Source organism: Sander vitreus, chromosome 2 (genome assembly GCF_031162955.1).
Source record: "Sander vitreus isolate 19-12246 chromosome 2, sanVit1, whole genome shotgun sequence".
In the NCBI taxonomy this organism is placed as follows: domain Eukaryota; kingdom Metazoa; phylum Chordata; class Actinopteri; order Perciformes; family Percidae; genus Sander; species Sander vitreus.
Window position 1 is genome coordinate 34,180,989 of NC_135856.1, and position 23,716 is coordinate 34,204,704.

The following is a 23,716-nucleotide window of genomic DNA, read 5'->3' on the forward strand; positions in this document are numbered from 1 at the left end:
TTATATAAATATCGTGTAATTTACACCACAATGGGATCATTTTCCCCTCTGCACTTCTCTCCTTTTTCATTACACTAGTCATGTATATAATCATTGAACAATTATGGTTATACTCACAATAAAGGGTGGCAGTAATTTGTAGGGAGTTGGGTTGAGAACCACAGAGTCGCTGGTTCAAGTCCCCGTGTCCACTGGAGTGTGGACTGGTAGCTTGAGAGATGCCAGTTCACCTCCTGGGCACTGCCAAGGTACTCTTGAGCAAGGCGCCAAACCCCCAACTGCACGGGGTGCTTGTCCCCATTAGTGCATGTAGGACCTGAGCATGTGTGTGTATTTCAGGCCTGTGTGTTCTAACAACAGAGTGAAACATTTGTAATTTCCCCAGTGGAGATCAAGAAAAAGTATAAATTACATTTTTTATAATTATTTGAATGTATTGTTTTAAATTTCCCACCAGATGGGGCTGTTTATCTAGTAAAATGATGTCTATAGTAGGATAAAGGCAGGCAGACAGAATATTCTGAGAGCGTTGACAATGTGTCCTAAGAGCAGAATGTGTCCTCAGAGCAGAATGTCTCCTCAGAGCAGAATGTGTCCTCAGAGAAGAATGTGTCCTCAGAGCAGAATGTCTCCTCAGAGCAGTGTCCTCAGAGCAGCATGTATCCTCAGAGCAAAATGTCTCCTCAGAGCAGTGTCCTCAGAGCAGAATGTGTCTTCAGAGCAGAATGTGTCTTCAGAGCAGAATGGGTGCAGCATGTGTCTTCAGAGCAGAATGTGTCTTCAGAGCAGAATGTGTCTTCAGAGCAGCATGCGTCTTCAGAGCAGAATGTCTCCTCAGAGCAGCATGTGTCTTCAGAACAGAATGTCTCCTCAGAGCAGCATGTGTCTTCAGAGCAGAATGTGTCTTCAGAGCAGAATGTGTCTTCAGAACAGAATGTCTCCTCAGAGAAGAATGTGTCCTCAGAGCAGAATGTCTCCTCAGAGCAGTGTCCTCAGAGCAGCATGTATCTTCAGAGCAAAATGTCTCCTCAGAGCAGTGTCCTCAGAGCAGCATGTATCCTCAGAGCAAAATGTCTCCTCAGAGCAGTGTCCTCAGAGCAGAATGTGTCTTCAGAGCAGAATGTGTCTTCAGAGCAGAATGGGTCCTCAGAGCAGCATGTGTCTTCAGAGCAGAATGTGTCTTCAGAGCAGAATGTGTCTTCAGAGCAGTATGTGTCCTCAGAGCAGCATGCGTCTTCAGAGCAGAATGTCTCCTCAGAGCAGCATGTGTCTTCAGAACAGAATGTGTCTTCAGAGCAGCATGCGTCTTCAGAGCAGAATGTCTCCTCAGAGCAGCATGCGTCTTCAGAGCAGAATGTCTCTTCAGAGCAGCATGTGTCTTCAGAGCAGAATGTGTCTTCAGAGCAGAATGTGTCCTCAGAGCAGCATGTGTCTTCAGAACAGAATGTCTCCTCAGAGCAGCATGTGTCTTCAGAGCAGAATGTGTCTTCAGAGCATAATGAGTCCTCAGAGCAGAATGTCTCCTCAGAGCAGCATGTGTCTTCAGAGCAGAATGTCTCCTCAGAGCAGAATGTGTCTTCAGAGCAGCATTTCCCTCCGCTGTCTGTCCGTGAGCTCTGCTCTGTTGCTGAGATGGAGCTTTGTAACTGTAATTATGTGTCTTTACATGTATTACTGCCCACACAACAGCATCACATAGGTTACACTTACCTGGTTGTTATTATTTGTTATAATAACAGTAACAAATCAAAAGAATTCTATAAAATTAAAATGATCTACAAAGCCTTTTAGACGAGCACAAACATGCTATAATGTAAAATAAAGACGCAAACATTCCCTTATTAACAAGTACACAAGTGTATTATTTTCTTTTATTTATATATGCAAGCAAGTTTATGTCTTTACAAATAAAAAAGCCACTGTCTGCCCAGGCTGTTGGCACACATATGTACAAAAATGGAGGAGTGAATCAGAGAAAGCCTGCTACTAAGCAACCAGAGTGAAGTACAAAAAGTCTAGAATACTATGGTGAAACAGAAAAACAATACTCCCATTGTCCAAGATGTCCAACCTGACATTAAGCATGGGTCTGGAACATGTGATGATCACAGACTGACATTATAAGCTTTAGATCTGGGCTGTAGAGGATCCTAGCTTTCCTCCTGTGAGACAGAGTGGAGGGTTTATAGATGCGAAAACAGATCAAATCTTTTTCACAGAGGGTTAGATATCAGATTTCATGTTTTGAAATCCATGCTTTAATAAGCTGACATTGTCAGTTGTCTGAATCCTATCACAATAAGATGTGGCCAGGGGTGGACATGAAGGACGCAGGATTAGGATGCAGGATTAGGACACATTCATCTTTACTAGGAGACGTGGGTTAATTGAGGAGACTTAAACAATGGAGTGCGGGCAGCTCACATCCTCTCACTGATTCCAACAGCAGGCAGTAAATATCAGATTTCATTCAGGCTACCTTTACACCACCTGGCAAACATGACCCAATTTGACATTTTTGCTCAAATAAAATCTATTTATATGCGGAGATCCAATTTAAGAGGAATGTATGTGCCAGGGTTCAGTCACTGCAGCCTGCAACCAGGCTGAACTCTTCTTCACCTTCAAATGGGATTGTGCAGCTCTAATATGCTTTGGAAGTAACCTGAAATGTTATTTGTTATTTGTATATTACCCCTTGTTGCCACTGTCCATTACAGATGGTGATCTGGCTGTGTGTTACTAGGTTACACGTAGCTTTCCTCATGCATCACTGACTCTTGAAACGCAAATCAGACATGGGTCAAATTTAAATTCAAATATGGTCACAAATGTGAATTGGACACCCAGATTTTAGCCTGCAGGGCCAGAATGAGGAAGACGATGTGAGCAGGATGATAGCTGGCCAGAGCAATACATTACACCACATCTGCAAATGTGCTTTATTAGGAGAAACAATCAAAAACACCATGATCATATCACTTAAGACTTGCAATCATAGATTCATGCACCAGTATGCCAGAAATGTACGGCTATGGATTTCTTGTTTACGTCTTGATTTCATCAAACTGCTACAATATATTGCTCTGGTGGTAAACAACTGAGCAAGCAAGCTAGCTTAGCAACACCATTAGCAACAGGAACCACAATACTGCACACTGAAACGTGGAAAACAAATCCAAACAGCAGAACAGCACCAGTGGAAAATAAGGATTTTTTTTTTTGTATAGTTTTAATCATTGAAATGATGACCATTGAATGCATAACCATGCCACAAACAACAACTAGATTCACTGTCTTTTTTTACCTAGTATAAGATTATCGTCATTTTTATCAATTCATTTGTTTTCTTCAGATTATAACCAATGCTGCAAGACTATACACAGATCCCACAATGGGATCTAAATGCACTTACACACCAAGAATGAGAGAGGAGAGAGAGAGAGAGAGAGAGAGAGAGAAGAGAGAAGAGAGAGAGAGAGAGAAGAGAGAAGAGAGAGAGAGAGAGAGAGAGAAGAGAGAAGAGAGAGAGAGAGAGAGAGAGAGAGAGAGAGAGAGAGAGAGAGAGAGAGCGAGAGAGAGCTCACAATGGTCAATAAAATAAGTGCACAAAAACTATTTTTTTCATTTATCTGAAGTTAAAAACACTGACAAGACATCCATTGTCAGGCAATGAAATGATAGAATACTGTTACTGTAAAACTAGACCCTTAAAAATACTGAGTGAGCAGCCGAGACACACCTGAACAGGACACGAGTCTGCTGGAGTCCACACTCATCGGAGCGTCTTTCATTCTGTCAGAGCTGCATTTACGTTGTGTAAAGAACCAGATTTAAACAAAATAAGCTTGGAACCAATGGTTTGGGAGAAAGGCCAGACAAGCCAAAGCTTAGTGCCTGCATGGACACGCAGCCACTCAAGGTCTTCTAGAAGGGTGAAACCTCACGGCTTCTGCCTGACCAAGACGAAGTCAAGTATCAAACAGAGAGATGTGGTCACATAGTGGCTGAGGCGCCATGTTTGCCTGTTAGGACCATACAGGTGCACAGCTGCAGAACCTTTTCCAAGGTAAACCATTAGTTTTAGATAGTCAGCCAATTGATTACTGCCATGTGGGAATCATCTGGCACAGACTCAGACCTCTATATTCCCTCTATATTGATGTATACGTGTGTGTGTGTGTGTGTGTGTGTGTGTGTGTGTGTGTGTGTGTGTGTGTGTGTGTGTGTGTGTGTGTGTGTGTGCATGTTGGGCTCCTCCAGACTCGCTCACCAACAGGTCATCCTTCTCCGGCTGCTCACCTCCACTGTTTCACATATATATGTATATCTTTTTACAGAGTTCATGTAGGTACAGTGCTTAATACTGCCCACAAAAAGGAAAAAAAGAAAAAAAGAACATTTACTTTTCCCCCTAATAATCAATAATTTCACATTTAAAAAGTCTCATAGATTAAAAGTTGATAATAAAATAGTGAAATGTTCTTGCTGAAATAATTACGACTCAGAGCAATGGCGGTGTGTGTGTGTGTGTGTGTGTGTGTGTGTGTAATGACTAATGTCTTCCTCAGTACAGTAATGACTGTCAGGCGTCTCTACTGGCAGATAGAGAGTCTTCCCTTCCCTTCACTCCAAAGCTGGACCAATCCACTCCCTCTAATGCTGGCTCAACACAACTTCACGGATGACACAAACATCCTGGGCGTTCTCCCTGGCCACTGAGGATTCACATCTTTTAGATGTGACATGCTGAATAGGGACCTGGTTCCTTCAGCGCCTCTGATACACTGTTCCCATCTCTCATATCAAACACCCCAGCAACTCAACTCAACTCTTCATGAGAGGGACAACCAACTCAGCCTTTACAACCTGCACTACCAACACAGCACCCACAATGCATCTGGGCATGTCACCAATGACAAACACAACTTACTAAGAAGTGCTCATTTTGGTCACATTAGGGCTGGTTGAAAGAAAGTTATAAAAAAAGAAAACATGACAATCGGAGATTAGAAAGGTGATTGATGTATACTGTGTGTGTGTGTGCGTGTGTGCGTGTGTGTGTGTGCAGAACCACTGAAATACAGTATCATAACATGAAAATGTGAAAGTGATGTTACCCAAGCCCTATATAAATACCCCAATGTTAAAATTACACATAAATAATACTGATAAAAATGTGGCAAAATTCCAAAAAGGGAGACATTATTTATCAGACTGATGAGAACATGACACGTGTAAAAAAGACTTTGTGCTGAAAAGATGTGCTGTTTCTGAGGACAGAGCCCCAGTTTCCACCGACGGGATGAAGCCCCGTTTCATTAGCCGTTTCAGTTCCCGCAGGCATCTCAGCTGCTTTTATGCTTAAAGAGCCCGACGTGTGATATAGAGTACAAATAGAGCTATTTTTGGAAAATAAGATCATTTCTGACATCATCTTCATCTGCGTCTTTTCTGAATCAAAATACACTTTCATTATCATTATTACATGAAACTATTAAGCCTGCGTTTCATTTCCAGAAGCCGGCCGTCTGTGGAACAGGAATATGTGGAACAGCTAATGAAACTGAGTTCAGGATGAAGAGGTACCGTAGCAGAGAAAGAGGAAGGGTTGGGGGGGGGTTATCAAAGCTACCCATCAGTACCTGGGTACACGTTTCCTTGGAGAGCGTCTTTCTCTGCAATACACCTTATCATAATGTGGTGACACGACATAACACCACCATAGAACACTGGCTGCACAACACCGACCGTGTGTGTGTGTGTGTGTGTGTGTGTGCGTGTGTGTGGGTGTGTGTGTGCGTGTGTGTGCGTATGTGTGCGTGTGTGTGTGTGTGTGTGTGTGTGTGTGTGTGTCTGCTGTAGATCGTTGACTGCAGCATGCCATGCTAACAGCTGTGATGTCACAGTTTAGCACGGTGACCAATGGTAAGCCAGGAAAACTGACACAAACAAAAGACCAAACTTTTTGGGTAATCTTGGCATTTTTAGAAGGAAAAAGCACAGCCTGCCAAAACGTATCAAACCAATCAGATGCTGAGGGCCCCCAGGGGCCACAAACTACATTAACATTTGGAACAGTTCTCTGGGTTCTTCTGTTTACTGCTTCTCTTTCTTAAACCCTTATCATCTTGTATGTTTTGTGTGCTTTTTTTTTTATACATGCGCTGTACAGTTTTGTTAGTTTGTTACCTTTTCCATGGTTATTTGAGCTTCTGTCTGTGATGTCAGGCTAGTTTCAGCGGCTGTTTCTGCACACTGACACAGTGCAAAGCTACTCTCGGGAGTTGAAGGGGAAGGAAAGCTTAGGGCCCAAAAAGGCTGAGGCCGGGCCTGGTCCATTTAGGCCTTCATATGAAGAAATCTTCAGAGTGAAATATTATGAACTCCTTAAAGTTGATTCAGCCAGATTTCCTTTCTGGAACCATTTAAATTGAGAAATTATGCAATGATGGAGTTTAAGCAGTCTGCCATCAGCAGCACCGTGCTCTCGCTTGTTTCCACTCTGAAGGGTAAGCTAAAAGTGTGGCTTAATCAAAGTGGAGCAAAGCAACATAGCGGATGCTAAGGTGTTAGCATAGATCACCTGAGCCAATGATCTACTGCATGGTGTCTGTGTTTTATAATTGTTATGTCATCCCTGCCTTCTCCTGTCTTTGAATGTATGTTTTTGTTGTTTTTTTCTTCACTCATGTATTTGTGTGTGTGTGTGTGTGTGTGTGTGTGTGTGTGTGTGTGTGTGTGTGTGTGTGTGTGTGTTTATGTGTAGGCATTGAGACGTTCTTTGGAGCGTGTGGAGTGGATGTCGTGCAGCTCCTGCTCCTCCTTGGACTTGATGTCCTCGTACTTCTGCATCCGGCTGGCGTCCTTCAGGTAGCCCCAGTTAGCCGCCAGCGCCATCAGGAAGTGGACCTGAGCAAGGAGAGGAGAAGCCAGGCTTAATCAAAGTACACATCTCAACTTGGAAAATGCACATAACCAGTATCACCAGAACAGTGTTTCATAACTTAACAATATAACAAATCTTAAAGCATTCATTTCTCAAACTGACTCAGAAACTGCTTCATTCATTCATCTCGAGCAGGATTGACTACTGTAACGCTCTATTTGCAAGATTATCCAAACAACTCATTAAACACATTATCATTTGAACACATTACTCCGGTACTCAAATCACTTGTATGGCTCCCAGTACAATACAGAATCACTTTGTAAATGCTGCTGTTAGTCTATAAAGCACTGATTGGTTCATCTCCTCAGAACATCTCTGACTTTCTCACTGATCATTACCCCATCAGGCCTCCCAGGTCATCAGGCAGAGGCCTTCTAGCTGGACCCAGAACCAGATTCAGGTCGGGGGAAGGGGGGTCCTGCTCTCTGGAACAAGCTGCCTGGTGACCTGAGCTCCATCACAACTGTCCACATTCACAAGCAAGCTCAAAACCTTACTATTCTATCAGGCATTTTATTAGTGTATGTGTGTGTGTGTGTGTGTGTGTGTGTGTGTGTGTGTGTGTGTGTTGACTGACTGTCAAATGACCACACCTATGAGCCAATCTGTGAAACACAGCCATCAGGTGCGCAAACACATGATTGCTTAATTGTAGACACGCCAATCAGGTTTAAGCACTATAAAAATGCAGCAGGTAAGTCTTTTCTGTACTGTATTTTCAGTTGTTTTTAGATCTTTCTTTTGTTTTTTTTCTGTAATTGTAACCTGTACTGGATACAGTATTTTATAGTTGTCTGTTGTTTGCTGAGCCAACAGTCTAATGCACACTACTGTTGTAGCATGGAAACTGGGACATGTTCCTCAGTCTGCAGAATTGGTCTTGTGTAGTGTTTGGTGAACTTACAGTTTTTTTTCCAATTGCTAACATACTAAAATGACATGCATAACACAAATATTTAAACTGACACACAGAGAGCAAAACCTCTTCTCAAGTCTCCAAAAGTCTAAACACATTTTCTGCTTTACACACATTTTGCAAATAAAAATGGCACTTTTTAAATGCACTGAACACTGTCCTGTGACTGAAAGTCACATGTTTGCCATTTCAAAACACTGCCATTCAAAATGACACTACATGAGCTAATTGGCCAATATATGTGCCACCTAACCAAACACCTCAATGGTTAAATGCTCTGGCATATTTTTGTTCAGTCCAATGTAAATATATCTGCCAGACTGACTTGTCTGGTGAAAAATAAATTATAAAATCTGCAAATATTTCTGTGCATGTGAACAATCTGAAGAATTTCAACTATTTTAGTATTATGGCAAAACATACTAAAGATGAGAGTGCTTTTCATTATGCCCAACAGTGTGTAGCTGGTTAGACAAAAATCTGGTAATATGAATGAAGTGTGTGCCATTTGGTGCAAAAGTTTGATTTTGATAATGCTATATGTAGTTTTGGTTGCAGTGCTTCATTTTTCAGGATATATGAGGTATTTTGCAGTTTGCACTTTCTCTGTGTACGTAATTTACAGTACTCATCACTAAGAAGTAGAATTGCTAAAAGTGTTTTAGGTTAGCAACAGCAGTGTGTAACTGGTTCAAACAGAATTAAGTCATATGAAACGTGTGTGTTTCATATGGTAACAAAATATGTTTTTTATAAATTAGTAGTAGTAGATACATTTATTGTCCCCGTGGGACAGTTGGGTTTGCGGCACAGTCGCAAGGCACTTCATGACAGGACATCAGACATATGACACAAACAAATAGTCCCTACATCAGACACCGACAGACATAACATAAAGAACATGCATCACACACTACAATACACTATATGCCCTTGGGTATGACCAGGCCAGCTGGACATCTACATCTTAGTGTATAGTTTTTGCAAGAGTGTTTCATTTTGCAAAGGGTCTGAGGTGTTCTGTTAATTGGGTGTGTGGTTATGCTAATTGTGTTTAGTGTTTTGAAAAACTGGTCCCTGTTTTCAAAGTAATGCTTAAGCAATCGGACAAAAATGTAATTCCAATATTTTAATATTTTGTCTTTCAATGTTATGTACCGTATTTCATGTAAAGTGGCACCGTTAGTCCAAAAGGTGCCCCCAAGCCAGACAGCCAGACAGCCAGACAGGCAGGCAGACAGGCAGGCAGACAGATGAAGGCTGACTAAGGCTGTAGATGGGCGTGGTTGCATCAGATGCATGTAGGATTTACTCTCACATTCATTCTTTAATAACTTTCAAATTCGTATTACCCGACTATATGCCATTAGATAAAAGCTTCTACACTAGATGCCTATCTGCTATAGCTACATTTAAGGACGTTATTCCAACAGCATTTCATTTAATACCATGCCTTAATATAACAGAGGACTCTTATGTTAACTTTAGTCCCTCCCAAATTGATAATTTTGTAGACGGTGCTGCGGCCTCGCTACGGACGACAATAGACTCTGTTCCTCCTCTCAAAAAGAAGATGATGAAACAAAGATAACTAGCACCTCGGTATAACTCCCAAACCCGCAAATTAAAACAAACCTCGAGAAAACTTGAAAGTAAATGGCGTTCCACCAATCTGGAAGAATTGCGATTAGACTGGCAAGATAGTCTGAAAACATAAAGGAAGGCCCTCAGAAATGCCAGAGCAGCCTATTACTCATCACTAGAAGAAAATAAGAACAACCCAGCCTGTAGCCAGGCTGACAGAGAGACACAGCTCTATTGAGCCAAGTCTGTTATGGGGCAGCTGCAGTGTTTCCCTGTTCCTTGTGTGTGTTTCCCAAGGGGGTAAGCGAGTGTCCACAAAGCGTAGCTCCTATGGAGCCATTTTGTTGCTATCAAGCCATCACCCGCTGTAGCATCCCATTGACTGCCATTCATTTTGGCGCCACTTTGACAGCGAATAACTTTACATCTGAAGCGTTTAAAGACTCTATTTGTCCGTTGTTTATTTCTAAAGAAATACGACAATGCATAAAAGGCTCCATTACCTTGTATCTCACGTTATGGCTCCGTAGCAGACGTTTTTTGTAAAAATAGGCTAACAATTGTGTCATAACCACGCGACTTACTGTCGCATAGTAAAGGGATTACCGTATAGTACAGGAGAAGCGCGCAGGCAGTTTCGACTCATGTTTAATTACTAATATTAACTAGCATTTTAGTTAGCAGTAATTAGCCTGTGCCTATGTTATCTCCTTACATATACCTACTGTAATGTTTACTGTTATCTTTGAATAAAAGATACGACTGGACTACTCATCAACTACTCTTTATTTACCTCCGGTTTACACTGGTGCGCACTTCAATGACATCCGTAAAACAGAACAGGACAGAACAGGAAGTTCCAAGGATGTTACCATAGACAGTATATAAGATGTTACACCTACGCTCTCCGTCTCTGCAAGATTCGGAATGATTGAGATTTCTCTTGGCACAGCTACCAGAAGACTTCCAACTTTCAGACAGGTTGCTCACGTCACATCTACGTCATCAAGCTCATTTGGAGGCTGCAGTAACGCTCAGCTATCACCGGAAAAGTGCTTCTAATATACTTCACTGGTCTTCGTAGAAAACAACGGTGTCACTTTGTCCACTTCTTTAACTGTCTATGGTGTTTCCCCCTTTCCCTTGTGTATCTGTCTGTCTCCCAGTGTGTGTATGTAGGTTGAGGGGCGTGGCCGTTCAATCAGCCACTCATCCAGCGCAGCTACTGCCAACCTGCTCACCTCTCCAGTACTAAAGCCCAGGTTAATTTCACCACCATCGCCAGATCTTTCTCTCCACTACTGTGGTAAATCGGCCCACAGTGTTTAAGCTTTGCTTGTTCCCAGTCTTGTTACTGCTTCAATGAAGTGACTAACTTGCCACCCCCACGTTTGGATCTGAGGGAAACTGGTTTGGATCACCACTGCCTGCCTGCCGTCTAAACCCACGGCCTTGGTCCCTTCATTCTCTACTGCCATAGGAACAGATCCTCATTCAAACTCTTTAAACCTGCTTCTCAGTGGCTCCTGTGTGAATCTCTGTGTTGCGGCTCAGAATCTGCAACTTAATGTATTCCTATAGCTCTCAGTAGTGACGACTTCATGACCTTCTTTAATGATAACTATTAGAGATGTAATTCATCACCTCCTGACCGCAACCTGTTCCTGTTCATCTTCAAATGCAGGAACCCTAGAAACAGCTGTAAGACCTGAATATACACTAATATTTAGATTGCTTTTCTCCTATCGACCTTCACCAATTAACGCTAAAGATTTCTTCAGCTAAGCCATCTACCTGTTCATTATGTTTTTATATTCTGAATTGTCAACACTACGTTTCGCTTTACATAATATAATAGATATATATATATATAATAATATATAGATATTTCCTGCATAAATTGATGCAGAAAAAGGTAGAAATAGGTGCATGAAAATTCAGTGTCCAAGGGTTACATGCTCAAATCTTTGCTGGGGGAGGACCCCCAGACCCAACCACATCATACATCACCCCACAAATCTGAATATCTATGGCTATGGGTTTCCCAGCCAGGTGTGATGAGGTCAAATGTTTGAGCCATCTAACTAGCATCTACATACTGAGCAGCTAAAATGAACCAACACTGGCTGTAACAAGCTGAGCAAGCCAATCACTGTTTTTGTGATCTGATCTGTGTGCGTTGCCCTCAGTTTATGTAAATGTGTCCGGGCTAAGCCCCGAACCTCCTCAAGTCCTACAAACACCCCTGATGTGGGCCAGTAGGCCTGAGGGAGGGTTACACAAGTTAAACGCTGCAACCAGTTGGGATGCCACAAGGTTGTTTCAAACCAACACTCTAGGGAGCATCCATTTCCATTCGGAAAGTTTCCCCCTTGACATATTTTCTGTGACATTCTCCCAGTTCTTCTGGACTATGGTTTCTTTCCCCAGAAACACTCCCAGGTATTTTAAACCATCTTATCTCCATGCCAGGCTTTGAGGAAGAAGAACCTTGTAGGTTGGAGCGTATTTTGTTGAGGAGGGGTTCCAGGGAGAGTGCGTAGTGCATCCCGGACAGAGCGCAGCCGTGCCGGACGCCTCTACACACTAAAAGGAGCACACAGACTGCCCTTAAACTTCAGGACACTCTCAACCTCACTGTACAACACCTTGATCTCAGCTATGAAACCAGGAGGGAATCTACGCTTAACATCAAACAGCCCCGAAATCACCAAACCCACCAGACTCCATGTAAATAAACAATACTTTTATCATCGTAAAAATTATCACTGTAAGACTTCTTTCAAAGTCGACATGAACAAAATAAAACTACCAAAGGCCGTCTTGGTCTTGGTTTCTCTTTCCACTATTCCAACAGTCACCACTCTGGTTTGGTTGAAATAAATCCTTAATTCACCCATTTACATGTGACAATATGCTGGTTTTATACACACTAAAAGTACTAATTATTTACATGGAGTATGTAGAGCAGGCAAAAGGGATTTGTGGAAGAGAAAACATTCAGAATACAGGTTTGTTCTATTGGCAATGTAATACAATAAAATAATTCACCTGGGGAAAACAAGGCACAAAGAAAAAAAGTGCTGTCCTGTATGTGGTCACTAGGGTGCACCAGAGTTCAACAAGATAACACAACACAGCTGCTGATGCTCAAAAACGATGAGCTGAAATATGCTATAAAGCTCTGTATTCAATTTTATTCATAGTGTCAAATCATCAGGAGTTATCTCAGAACACTTTACAGATAGAGTAGGTCCAGACCACACGCTATAATTTACAGAGACCCAACATTTTCCCTCGTGCAAGCATTTGGTGCAACAGTGATAAGGAGAAACTGTTTATCTGATGAGCAGGTGGCTCCTTGTATGGCAGCCTCGGCCACAAAGTATTAAAATGAAATGAGCTGGTTTGACCATGGAGATGGGAGATACGTTTAGCTTGACCACAGGCGTTTGTTGCATGGGTGGTCAGTCCGCTAGTGTGGCACGTATAATTACACAAATCAACAATGTCCTCCTCTCTGGGTTTTTGTTCTGAGATGGGATTCTTTAGAAACACAACCTAGGCTGGCCTCCTTTCAGTTTGTGCATCCAATTAACCAACAACTATCTGACATTTTGGCTAAAGCTGAGCTGACTCGTTGGCGGACAGTGGAGGGCAGCTTCTTTTTGCTCTCCAGGTGGGCGTTCCCATAGTGCCGTGACGTGAAAACTACAAATAGGTGCTTTGAGAATGGTTTCTATCATTTGCACTTCTAAGGACAAAAACTAATGCAAACCCTTCAAAGACAGAACATTGTCTTTTTTTTTAAAGAGATTTTGTACAATACTAGACTTTTGAGTATATAGCACTGTAGGTGTGTCCATTTCATTCCTACTGTAAAGTAGATCCACGGGTTGGAGGCCATGCCTATTAGTGCCAATTAGTACCCACCGCCCATGGCCAACCAGATATGAGTATAATGGTCCTCACCATGGCGATAACAGCAGCTCCTGCTCCTGCCAGTGTGCACACGAACAGATGGAAGGTCAAGTCCAGCTGTAACACAAGAAATTCAGAGTTTACATTGTTCTGCTCTTAGTCTTTAAACAGGTCACACATTCTATCAGCTGGCTCTTCTCACCTCGTTGGATTCACACATCTTGAAGAACTTCTCAGATCCTGTACACACCTTTCTCTCCTCAGAGATGGCCACCGCTCCTGATGAAACACAAACTCCTCATTACTCTAGCCATCTATTTAATGCTGATAAATCAACTGAAGAACTTTCCTGCAGCTCTGAAAATGTCTCTGTAGTTATTGAATTAGATTGGCAGAGATTGCTGGTGCTGCACTGTTGGCCCCTGGGAAGTGTCCTGTGTGAGCACAGTGTGCTGCTGGGGACAATGCACACTGACCTCAATATTATCCAAACTTTCAAGAACCAGTGAAATGTTGTAATTATTCCCTATGAGAAATTAGATGCAGTAATGAGTCTGCTGACAGCAGGCCAATCTGCACTTTAAAGTGGACAGCACATGGGAGTGCTGCCAGAGACTGCACAATGCCTCTTGGTGTGTGTCTTTGGTTAATCAAATAATTATAGACCTATATCCATTATATGTTCTGTTCTGTTGCTAAAGTCTTTGAAAAATGAAATATTCATATTCAATTTTCACATGATCTCAGTACCAATAATATCCTATCACCATTTCAATCTGACTTCAGGTCTAATGACTCCACAACTACTGCCCTTCTTTAAATCACCAATGATGTGTCCCATGCTCCTGATAATGGTGAACTCACAGGAGCCATCTTTATTGATTTACCTACAGCTTTTAATTTTGTTGACCGCTATTTGCTTTTAGATACGCTCCATGCCATCTTGGTGTATGGCTTGATTCTGAACTCTCATTCAAATTACACACTGATCATGTGATGTGTAAAGTCAACTTTGGAATCAATGTCTTACATCTATCTCGAAATCGCTTCACACGCAGTGTTCGTATGAAACTTGCCTCTCAACTTATACTTCTGATTCTTGACTATTGTGCTGATGTTGTCATATTGATAATTGTATTTCTAATTATTTTTATTATTTTTTATTTTTTCTGTCACTCCTGTGTTGGTATGTAGTGATTGCGTTATATGTTGGGACCCCCTTGAAAACGAGATGATACATCTCAAGGGGGTTATCCTAATAAACACAATTTGAACAAAATAGACGATAAAGCACGTGCTTCACGGCGTGGCTACACGCCGAGCTGTCAATCAGGACAGAGGCCAACCTCATGGCTTCGAAACAACCACACCACAAACCAATGGGTGGGTCACTGCTGCTACGTCCATTATTCTTAACTGTGCCCACAGCTAAACATGGAACTTTATACTGTATAAACCTCTGTATTGGTAGATTTGATATGCATCTTCTGGCATTTCTTTCTACAGTCTTTGTAATATTAGACTAAATGATTGTATTTAACTTAGTTGATCCTTTGTTTTAGGGTTTTTACTTTGTTTTTTTGCTACCTGTATGTTCTTTCACACAATCCTCATATCCAAGCAGAAAATAGATTTTGTCCTAAAACAGACAAATATGTAAAACGACAAAGTCAGAGAAGTGCCAGTGCCACCTTAATAGTCGCACCATCCTCACCCAGAAAATTGACGAATTGGCCGATTGTGCAATCCGCTTCTAACCCATATTTCAGCTTGTTGTTGGCCGGCGACCTCTAGTAGCCGTAGTAATTATTGAGGGAGCAAATAAGGAAGTAAGGCAACATAGTCATAAGGGTAGATCCTAAATCGGATCTGCTACCATGATTGACGTAGTTAGGTCAGAGAGGATCTTTGGTTTGGTTTGGGCATGGGGAGTGAGGATTGGTTAAGATTAGGGTAAGAATACCAGTGTAAGCCTATCAGAGGCAGAATAAGGCAGAATAAGGCAGAATAACGTTGCCTTCACACTGGCACTTGAAATCAGCTCCGTAATACGAAATGCGCCACCAGTGGACGTCATACTACACCGTTGAAAGTGTTGGAAGCGAGTAGAAAAAAAATGGCGGAGAGACTAGAGCGACTCATTCTCTTTCAGTGTCCTCTCATCTGAGGGCTATAGAGATATAAACAGAATGGCTGCTGCATGGAGAAAAATTTGCCCAGGATGTTGTTATGTCGGCGTAAGGGTTAGGGTTCCTTTCGTCGACGCGTCTAGTGGATCCGATCTAGCATCCACCAGTTATAAGAACCCAAGACTCTGCATAAGGAAGAAGATTGAGGTGGTGGATCGCTAAAACATGTGAAGCCAAAAGTCAACTTTGACCGTTTTAAGCCACTTGTGCGATCCCTGGAATAGCACGACCACCAACTGAGACAAACACATGTCCAAGTCCAAAGGCCGTCTAGCAACATCGTCTGATAAACTCAGAGGCACAGGCTGGGGTTGTTCAACCACTAATAGAGTCCAGGTTAGTTCAGCTTCATCAGTCCTTTTGAGTAGGGAGAAGATTCTGGGCTCCATTGTGGCACATGGTACACTGTGGGCTTTCTACTGGTAATTTGGCAATGTTGTCGCACACACACAGGTTTTTCCATCGTGTGTGCCAGTTACTTGCCTGCACAAAGTGGGAGGATGCACACAGTATGTGTTTTGTCAGTAATTAGGCAGTGCAGGGAGAATTTGCAGTCAAGGAGTATGAGAACATGTATTTTAGCACAAAATGAATGGCAGACTGTATTCAAAAGCTGACCAACACCTTCTGTGGACAAGAAGAAACCCGTTTCTACTTTGATAAATCCCAAAGGGTGGAAAAAGAGATGTTTCTTTCAAACTGTATTATTTAGAGTTGTGATCTGAATGGTCAGTACGGACAGCAGTTCTCCTCAGGCCAGAGCAGCATGGAAGGATTTAGACTCAGAAAGCCTAGACAGATAGAAGCTTTCCTCTGTCGTCTCCATGGTTTAAATTCAAGTGAGTGGAATACCAGTGTTGAAAGTTGACTGTACCGTAAAAAGCAGTCTTTAAGCCCTGCGGCATATGAACATAGAAGATAGGTGTCTCTCTTATCAGATGCCTTCTTTTTTTACTTTTCTGCTACAGGACTTGTGAATTTGCCCAACATACTGTAGGCAAAGGTTGTCTGCTGCCTTAACTTTAAAGAACATTGCATAAGATAAAGCAGAGATGATAACTATTTTTATTTCAAGAGATGGATATCTATTTTAATAATATATTAATATTTAAATATATGTGATGTTACCATGGCACATACCGAACTGACGCAGGTCCAGGCAGAGGTTGGCTCCCTCCACCAAGCTGGTGTTCTGACACATGGACCAAACATTGAAGTACATAAAGACGGGCAGGCTGGTGAATGCCGTCACTCCGAGCCAAATCAGGAAGAACAGGTAGGCCAGGAAAATGAGCTGAGAGCACAGAGACACCACATCAGCAGGGGACAGACAGGAGAGACGGGTCACGCCATTCAGTGGAAACCAATTTTTGTTAAAAGTTGTAATTGCAATGAAAAATGTATAAAACATTGTTAAAAAAGTAATAAAAACCCACTAATTCCAAAGATACATCGTGTTTTAGTCTCATGTTTACAGTTTTTTTCGATTGCTAAAACGACAGTGGTCACAACTGAAGCCACATGTGCAAAACTCAAACTGTAGTCTGCATTACAAACAGTCACCTGAACTAAACAGTTCACATCTCCTGCAAAACTCATTCCAAGCAACACAACTCTTCACACGCGTTGGGGGGGGTTGTATGCACAAACAAAGTCTGATTGATTTGTAATGCTGAAATAGTCATTAGATAGTTGCATGCAGTATGGACGCCATTGTAAAGCTACTCAAGATGGGCTTCTCTCATGGTCAATCTGTGGTTGACCACATGATGAATAAGTGTGGCCCTGATCTCATCAGAGATGGCTCTCCTTTCCCTTCTTCCCTCCTCCTCCTCCTCCTCCTCTTCCTCTTCCTCGTTGTCGTCCCCTGTCTCTCCCTCCTCCTCCTCCTCCTCCTCCTCCTCCTCCTCCTCCTCCTCCTCCTTCTCCTCCCCTTGCTCTCTGTCTATTGTTGGCATCCATTGTTCAAACAGGTAATCTGACCTTTGACCTCTGTATAGGCCTATACTAAAGCAGTGATTGGTTAGTGTTCAGTAATGACATAATGTGTTTGCACATGTGAGGGGTGTGTGTGTGCCTTGTTAAATAAGTGTAGCATTTTGATTGGTTGTGTTTAGAAAAGGAAAGCAAGTCACTTCCTGTTAGATTTCCGTGTCTTAGGTAGAGAATTGTGTGTAGTGTTTTGAAAAAAGTGTTTTATGCGATAGAAAACTGAGTGAACGGCTGAGAAATAGCTTATGGTTTTGGAGATTTGCTGTGTAGTTTTGCACTTTGAGTGAGAGGTTTCAAAAATCGTGTGACATGAAAAGATTTTGTGTGTAAGCAGTTGAAAAAAACTGTAATAGCTGTGTATGTAACCTCAGACATCTTACCTGGACATATTGGTATCTTTGCTCTTTTACCCGTTTACTGTTTCTCTCAAACAGTACAATGAATAACTGTTTCATTCTTATTTGCTGTTTGTATACAAAAGAAAGGCTTTTTGACCTTTCTCTATATACAGTTTTTTTCGATTTCTAAACGACAGTGGGCACAACTGGAGTAACGTGCAAAACTCTAACTAGAGTCTGCACAGCAGCATTCATGTGGACCAATCTCTAGTTCGTTTTTCATTGCTTGAACACAGTTTTAAAAACTCACTACACACTTATCCCATGACTTATCCCACAAAGTGCACAACACTGTGGATTTACAGCACTTTGTTCAAATGCTAACACACTGCTGTCAAAACTGTTAACTACACATTCAAAACAGAATAGATTTCAGTCTGGCGCCTATCAAACACTGCTGATTGCAATTTTAGCTGAAAGCCTGAGCAGGTGTCCTGTTTTAGACTAGTTAGTGAACATATACGGTATTTATACAGAGAAAGCTCAGAAAGCCTTTTTTTTTTGTATTCAAACACCAACTAAGAATGAAACAATTATACACTGCTCCATTTGAGAGAAACATTACAGTTTTTCTCAATTGTTTACACACAAATACTGGTACTTGAGACACAATGACCACAACATGTAACTCATGCACCAACCCCCTGAACCAATTCTGCTAAACTACAAGCACAATTCCTGCTTTACACTCAAATTGCAGTTCTAAAACACATTTTTTTCAAAACACTACACACAATTCTCTGCATTTGGCACAATTTTCATGACGAAAAAGCTCTTCTTTTCACAAGGAACACAATGCCATTCAAATATGCACACTGACTCATCACATGGGCAAACACCTGTTACACAGTTTTACAATTAGCAATCAGAGCTTTAGCATAAAAGGGCAACATGTGAGCTCTTCTGTTTTGGAGAATTTTTTTCTATCTGGAGATGGAAAGTGTATGACCGAAATCCACAAACGTGTATACCCCTTCTCCAAGCTATGGAAGACGCATGTGGAGATATAGCAGTTGATGCTTTTCATGGAAAAGGACAGAAATGAGGATGCAGCATAGTTTTTTATTTTTATTTTTTATTTTTTATTTTTTTACAGTAAATTATTCTGTTGTTTTGTATGTAGACCACTGTATGTGCAACTTTGTGTTGGTTGGGATGTACATTGTACATTGTTTTTGTGGGCAAAATAAAATATATTTGTTACCGTGTATTTGTGTGTTCTGAGTATAAAAACAATATTCTCAAATATTTTACAACACACTTATGTATGTACTGTCTATAGTAAGTGTAACACTGAACAAAAAAAAAGGCCTAAGTTATTATAATGAATGGAGAAGAAGTGTTTTCCATTCATCACAGTGTTTTACATTGAGCACATCAGTGTTCAACTGGTTCTTATAAATGTCTATTCATATGATGGTTTGTGTGTGTCATTTGAAAACAAAATACCATTTTGAGAAGAAATAACATTGTTTAGAATGTAAAGTTTCATTTTGCAGGAGAATTGAGGGGTTTTGCCTATTGTGTGTGTGTTTTTTGATTTGTGTGTAGAGTTCTGAGAGTATGAGGCATGCTTTCAGAAAATGTGTGTAAACAATCGAGAAAAACTATAAACAGGTAAAAGAGCAAATATACCAATTTGTCCTGGTAAGATGTCTGAGGTTACATACACAGCTATAAAAAATGTGAAAAACACTATATCTTTAGTATAGTAAAACTGCGTTCTTACTGTTTTTCAGAAAGTAATGGAAACACCACATTCATTTGTACTTAGAGATGATGCAGACATCCAATGTGATGAAGAAAACTTGCCGCATGATGCTGGAGAGAGGCAGGATTAGTCACACCATTCTTTGTTACTGTTATGTACCTTCAGTTTTTTTTTCCAGTAATTCCATAAATTACTAGAGACAAAATATATTATACTATACTATATTGATGCAAATTGCTGATTTTCATTCCTTCTTGTTTACCTTACGTAAAATTGGTATATTATAAAATCTAAATCTTTTCTTTAAATAAACTATTGAGTAGTGTGAAGTCACTCAAACTGTAAAGATGAAAAGTCTGTATTTAGTTTCTTGGTGTTTTTACTCTGTGTGTTCTGAGTGACAGTGTGTGTTGTCTCAGTGAGGATTGTTCTGAGTGTTTGGCTGCACTGAGCCTGTTCTGAGACGCGTGTTAAGAGTTGTGTTGCTTGGAGTGAGTTTTGCAGGAGATGTGAACTGTTTAGTTCAGGTGACTGTTGGTAATGCAGACTGTAGTTTGCGTTTTGCACATGTGGCTTCAGTTGTGCCCACTCTCGTTTAGCAATAAAAAAAACAACTGTAAATGCCGTATATGTTCACTAACAAGTCCAAAACAAGACAGCTGCTTAGGCTTTCAGCTGAAATTGCAATCAGCAGTGTTTGAAATGGCTGAAATCCAATCTGTTTTGGATGCATGGTTTTGACAGCAGTGTGTTAGCATTTGAACAAAGTGCTGTAGATCCACAGTGCTGTGCAGGTTGTGGGATAAGTCATGGGATAAGTGTGTAAACTTTCGAAAACTGTGGTCAAGCAATGAAAAACAAACTAGAGTTTGGTCGTTTAGTGCCCTTCAGCGGTGACATGAAAGGTCTCCATAAGTACATGTATAGGTCTGGGCATGCGTGTAATAAAAAAAACAAAAGAGTGAAAAAATGGAATTTCCCCTTGCGGGATCAATAAAGTAATCTTAATATAGATATCAGTCTAAGATTATCAAATGTGTGACCAAATTACTTTTACATTCTATACTGCATTTAGTATGCAAAGTAGACTCATTTATATTCAATTATGTGTGTGTGAGTGTGTGTGTGTGTGTGTGTGTGTGTGTGTGTGTGTGTGTGTGTGTGTGTGTGTGTGTTTTTGTGATGAAATATCATATTATTAGACTTATCATTAACTACACAATCAGTGACTGCCAACTAGCCAAAACAGCTTCCTAGAAGAACCCTTTCTGAGAGAGTCACAGTGGAATGTAGAATGTCCGTGTATGACATACGAATGCAGTGAGGCAGCGTCCACACGCGGTGATTTTGAACTCTCCATAGAGATCCCTGATGGCTCCGGTGGTGAAGAAGCCCTCCACTAGCAACAGCACTCCAAACACAAAGAATCCAGCTGCCAGGCCGTAGATGATGTACTTCAGGATGTCGATACTGTGCAGAGAACACACACACACACACACACACGCACGCACGCACACACACACACACACACACACACACACACACACACACAGTCAGAGATAAGAAGTGAAGATGGAGGATGAGTCTGGATGTGGGATGGGGGGCTACCAGCACTTTTCCTCTACTAATGAGTGGAAAAAGTGCATGCTCAGATCACTCACATTCACATTTGTCTGAGTCCTTTCTTTTTATTTCCATGTGTAACAATTATGAGGAAAAAAATGGTGCATGTTGCCATATTTTTATCGACAGAAGAAAAATAGCACCACACAACACTACGTTTTATTTTTATCTTTCTCCACCCTTTTTTTTTCTCCGCCTCTCTTTTTTTCCGCTGTTGTTTTTGCGCTTCTTCCATTCTTTCCCTCTCTCTCACATGTTTCATGCGGAATTGGTCGCGGCTGCGCAGTGCGCACTATGGTTCTGTCACATATTTCCACAGTCATGTGACAAGGGACAAGTTTGCTATGCCAAAAAGAACGTTAATCTCGCACTAAAAAAATGTACGCCGTTAAAATGGGTTTGCGTTAACGCCGTTAATAACGCGTTTAACTGACAGCACTAATAAATTCATAAAGTCATGACAACATTTTTTTTTTTTATTCGAAAAGTCTGCTATGTTTGCAATTATTACTTAGCTTGTTTGGTAGATTGATGGATAGTTAGTTAGCTAGCTTGCTAATTTCACCCACCGTGTTTTCATGCTACACAATGGATAGAAAACGAGACAAACAAAGTCGCTCATCTGGCGAAAGCCTTGTGATTTTCTGTGCTTTGAGAAGAGTGTGTGAATGAAACATTAAGTTGTTAAACTTTACTAATTTAGTGGCCGGCTGGCTGGCTAGTTAGTGAGCTAGCTAGAAGGCAGTTCTCAGTTCAGCATCATCTGTATTAGAGAAAAGAATAACTTCATCTGATGTTTAAAGTGATAAAACAGCCTTCCTGCCTATTTACTGGAGTTTCACAACTACACATATCCTATAGTACAAGTACCCCCCCCCATCTCTTAGATGAAAAGTTACGCCCATGCTCACGGTAGCCACGCCCACTTCTTTTATACAGTCTATGGTTGGACCACATTTGGCCCTGACATCAGCTGACAAACCAACAAGTCTAAAGGACTAAAGACTAAAGGCGCCGATTTATGTTTTCCTCCGTGGGGGCTCACGGGTGCACGCCCTTTAAAAAAGAAGTAGTCAAAAAATGTTTGCATTTCAGAAGCTTAGGAAATGGACAGCGGCCGACATGAACACATGCCTATTAACTTGATAATAATCTTTCAACTCAGGACAGCGCCACTTCTCACAAATACAGATAGGATTGGAGATGAAAAGTTTAACAGACACGTAACCGCGATAAGCTTCATGGGAAATTAAGAATCTCTCGGCACTGGTGGTGGATGTTGTCGATGCACTTGCATCATTAGATTTTGCTTTTTTAATAACAAATCTGTCCATTTTAGTCTCACTCCGATTACCTAATGCACATGCACGACTGTATATTGGGGGGATGGAGGGAGGGTCACTAAAGAGGCATTTTCATCCGAGAGGCGCTGTGATTGGTGGACAGGATATGGAGCAGGGGACTGACAGCAACATAACCAATCACACTATGACAGACGCTCCACTTAGCACCAACTGCAATGTTTAATTTTAAACATTAAAAATGTTTAAATTTAATTAGCCTACTGGCAGTCTGGCACACGTGGGTGCTCAGTATTTTCCGTGGGTGCTCGAGCACCACTAAATCGGCGCCTATGACAAAGACTAAAGGCTGCAATGGTCTTTGTAAAAGTGATGGAGAAATGCTAGAGCCTTCCCAGTAATGTAGCTCAAAAGTAAAGGTTTTTCCTGTGATCAGTCTATCCCTACTGTTATGAGAAACTTGTGGCATGAGTAGAATGTAAGGGGATTGCAATTTATAGTTATTATGCCAAAACATGAAAACCCACAAGTAGGGTTAGGGTCCTTGGAGGTAAAAACAAGTCACTCACATGGTGAACACATCCAGTGTTTCTCCTGGGGCTCTGATGACTTCAAAATAGTTCTGAAGGATGGTGACGGTGCCGCTCAAAGCCTCGTGGCCACACCCACAAAACAAGGCCACGCCCATGTAGAGGAGGACCGTAGCGATGAGGGAGGCCCAGGGCAGACTGCCCACGCAGCGCTCACAGCACTCCTTACAACCTTAACACACACAAACAAACAGAATTCATCTTTCACATATTCAGTATGATGAAATAAATAAAGTTGAATCTATAAATGAGTACAGCAGGCCACAGAATGTTCATGTGTACGAATAAGATAATTCAGAAAGTTTTAAAGCACGTATACACACCATGGACATGATGATATGAGGCACACACAGTTCTGTAGGGTTAACACTCAAAGTGAACTAATCAACCCGTCAATGAGAGGGAATAGACTGCATCTCGTTTTTTGATGATGCATAACAAAACAAGACATGCAAGAACTATACCCCCATACCAATACATGGATATAGAGCCACTCGGCCAGCCATGCCAAAACACTTGTTTATGAGCTTCAATATTTA

General features: G+C 41.4%; 1 protein-coding gene across 1 annotated transcript; it reads right to left on the reverse strand.

The window, feature by feature from the left end:
- Positions 1-5,824: 5,824 nt before the first annotated feature.
- On the reverse strand, positions 5,825-23,342 carry LOC144528288 (neuronal membrane glycoprotein M6-a-like). Its single transcript, XM_078266806.1, has 6 exons — positions 23,157-23,342; positions 20,977-21,133; positions 16,703-16,856; positions 13,576-13,652; positions 13,425-13,490; positions 5,825-6,912 (listed from the first exon to the last, which is right to left on the reverse strand). Exons 1-6 carry the CDS (start codon positions 23,273-23,275, stop codon positions 6,760-6,762), a joined length of 726 nt encoding a protein of 241 aa, XP_078122932.1. The 5' UTR covers positions 23,276-23,342; the 3' UTR covers positions 5,825-6,759.
- Between the last annotated feature and the right edge of the window lie 374 nt (positions 23,343-23,716).

Coding starts and splice junctions, on each gene's coding strand:
- LOC144528288 (XM_078266806.1), bottom strand. CDS start 23,275: ATGGGCGTGGCCTTGTTTTGTGGGTGTGGCCACGAGGCTTTGAGCGGC. Junction 21,134..23,156: donor ACACTGGATGTGTTCACCAT/GTGAGTGACTTG, acceptor TTCTCTGCACAG/TATCGACATCCTGAAGTACA. Junction 13,653..16,702: donor CCTGGACCTGCGTCAGTTCG/GTATGTGCCATG, acceptor GTGTTTCATCAG/GAGCGGTGGCCATCTCTGAG.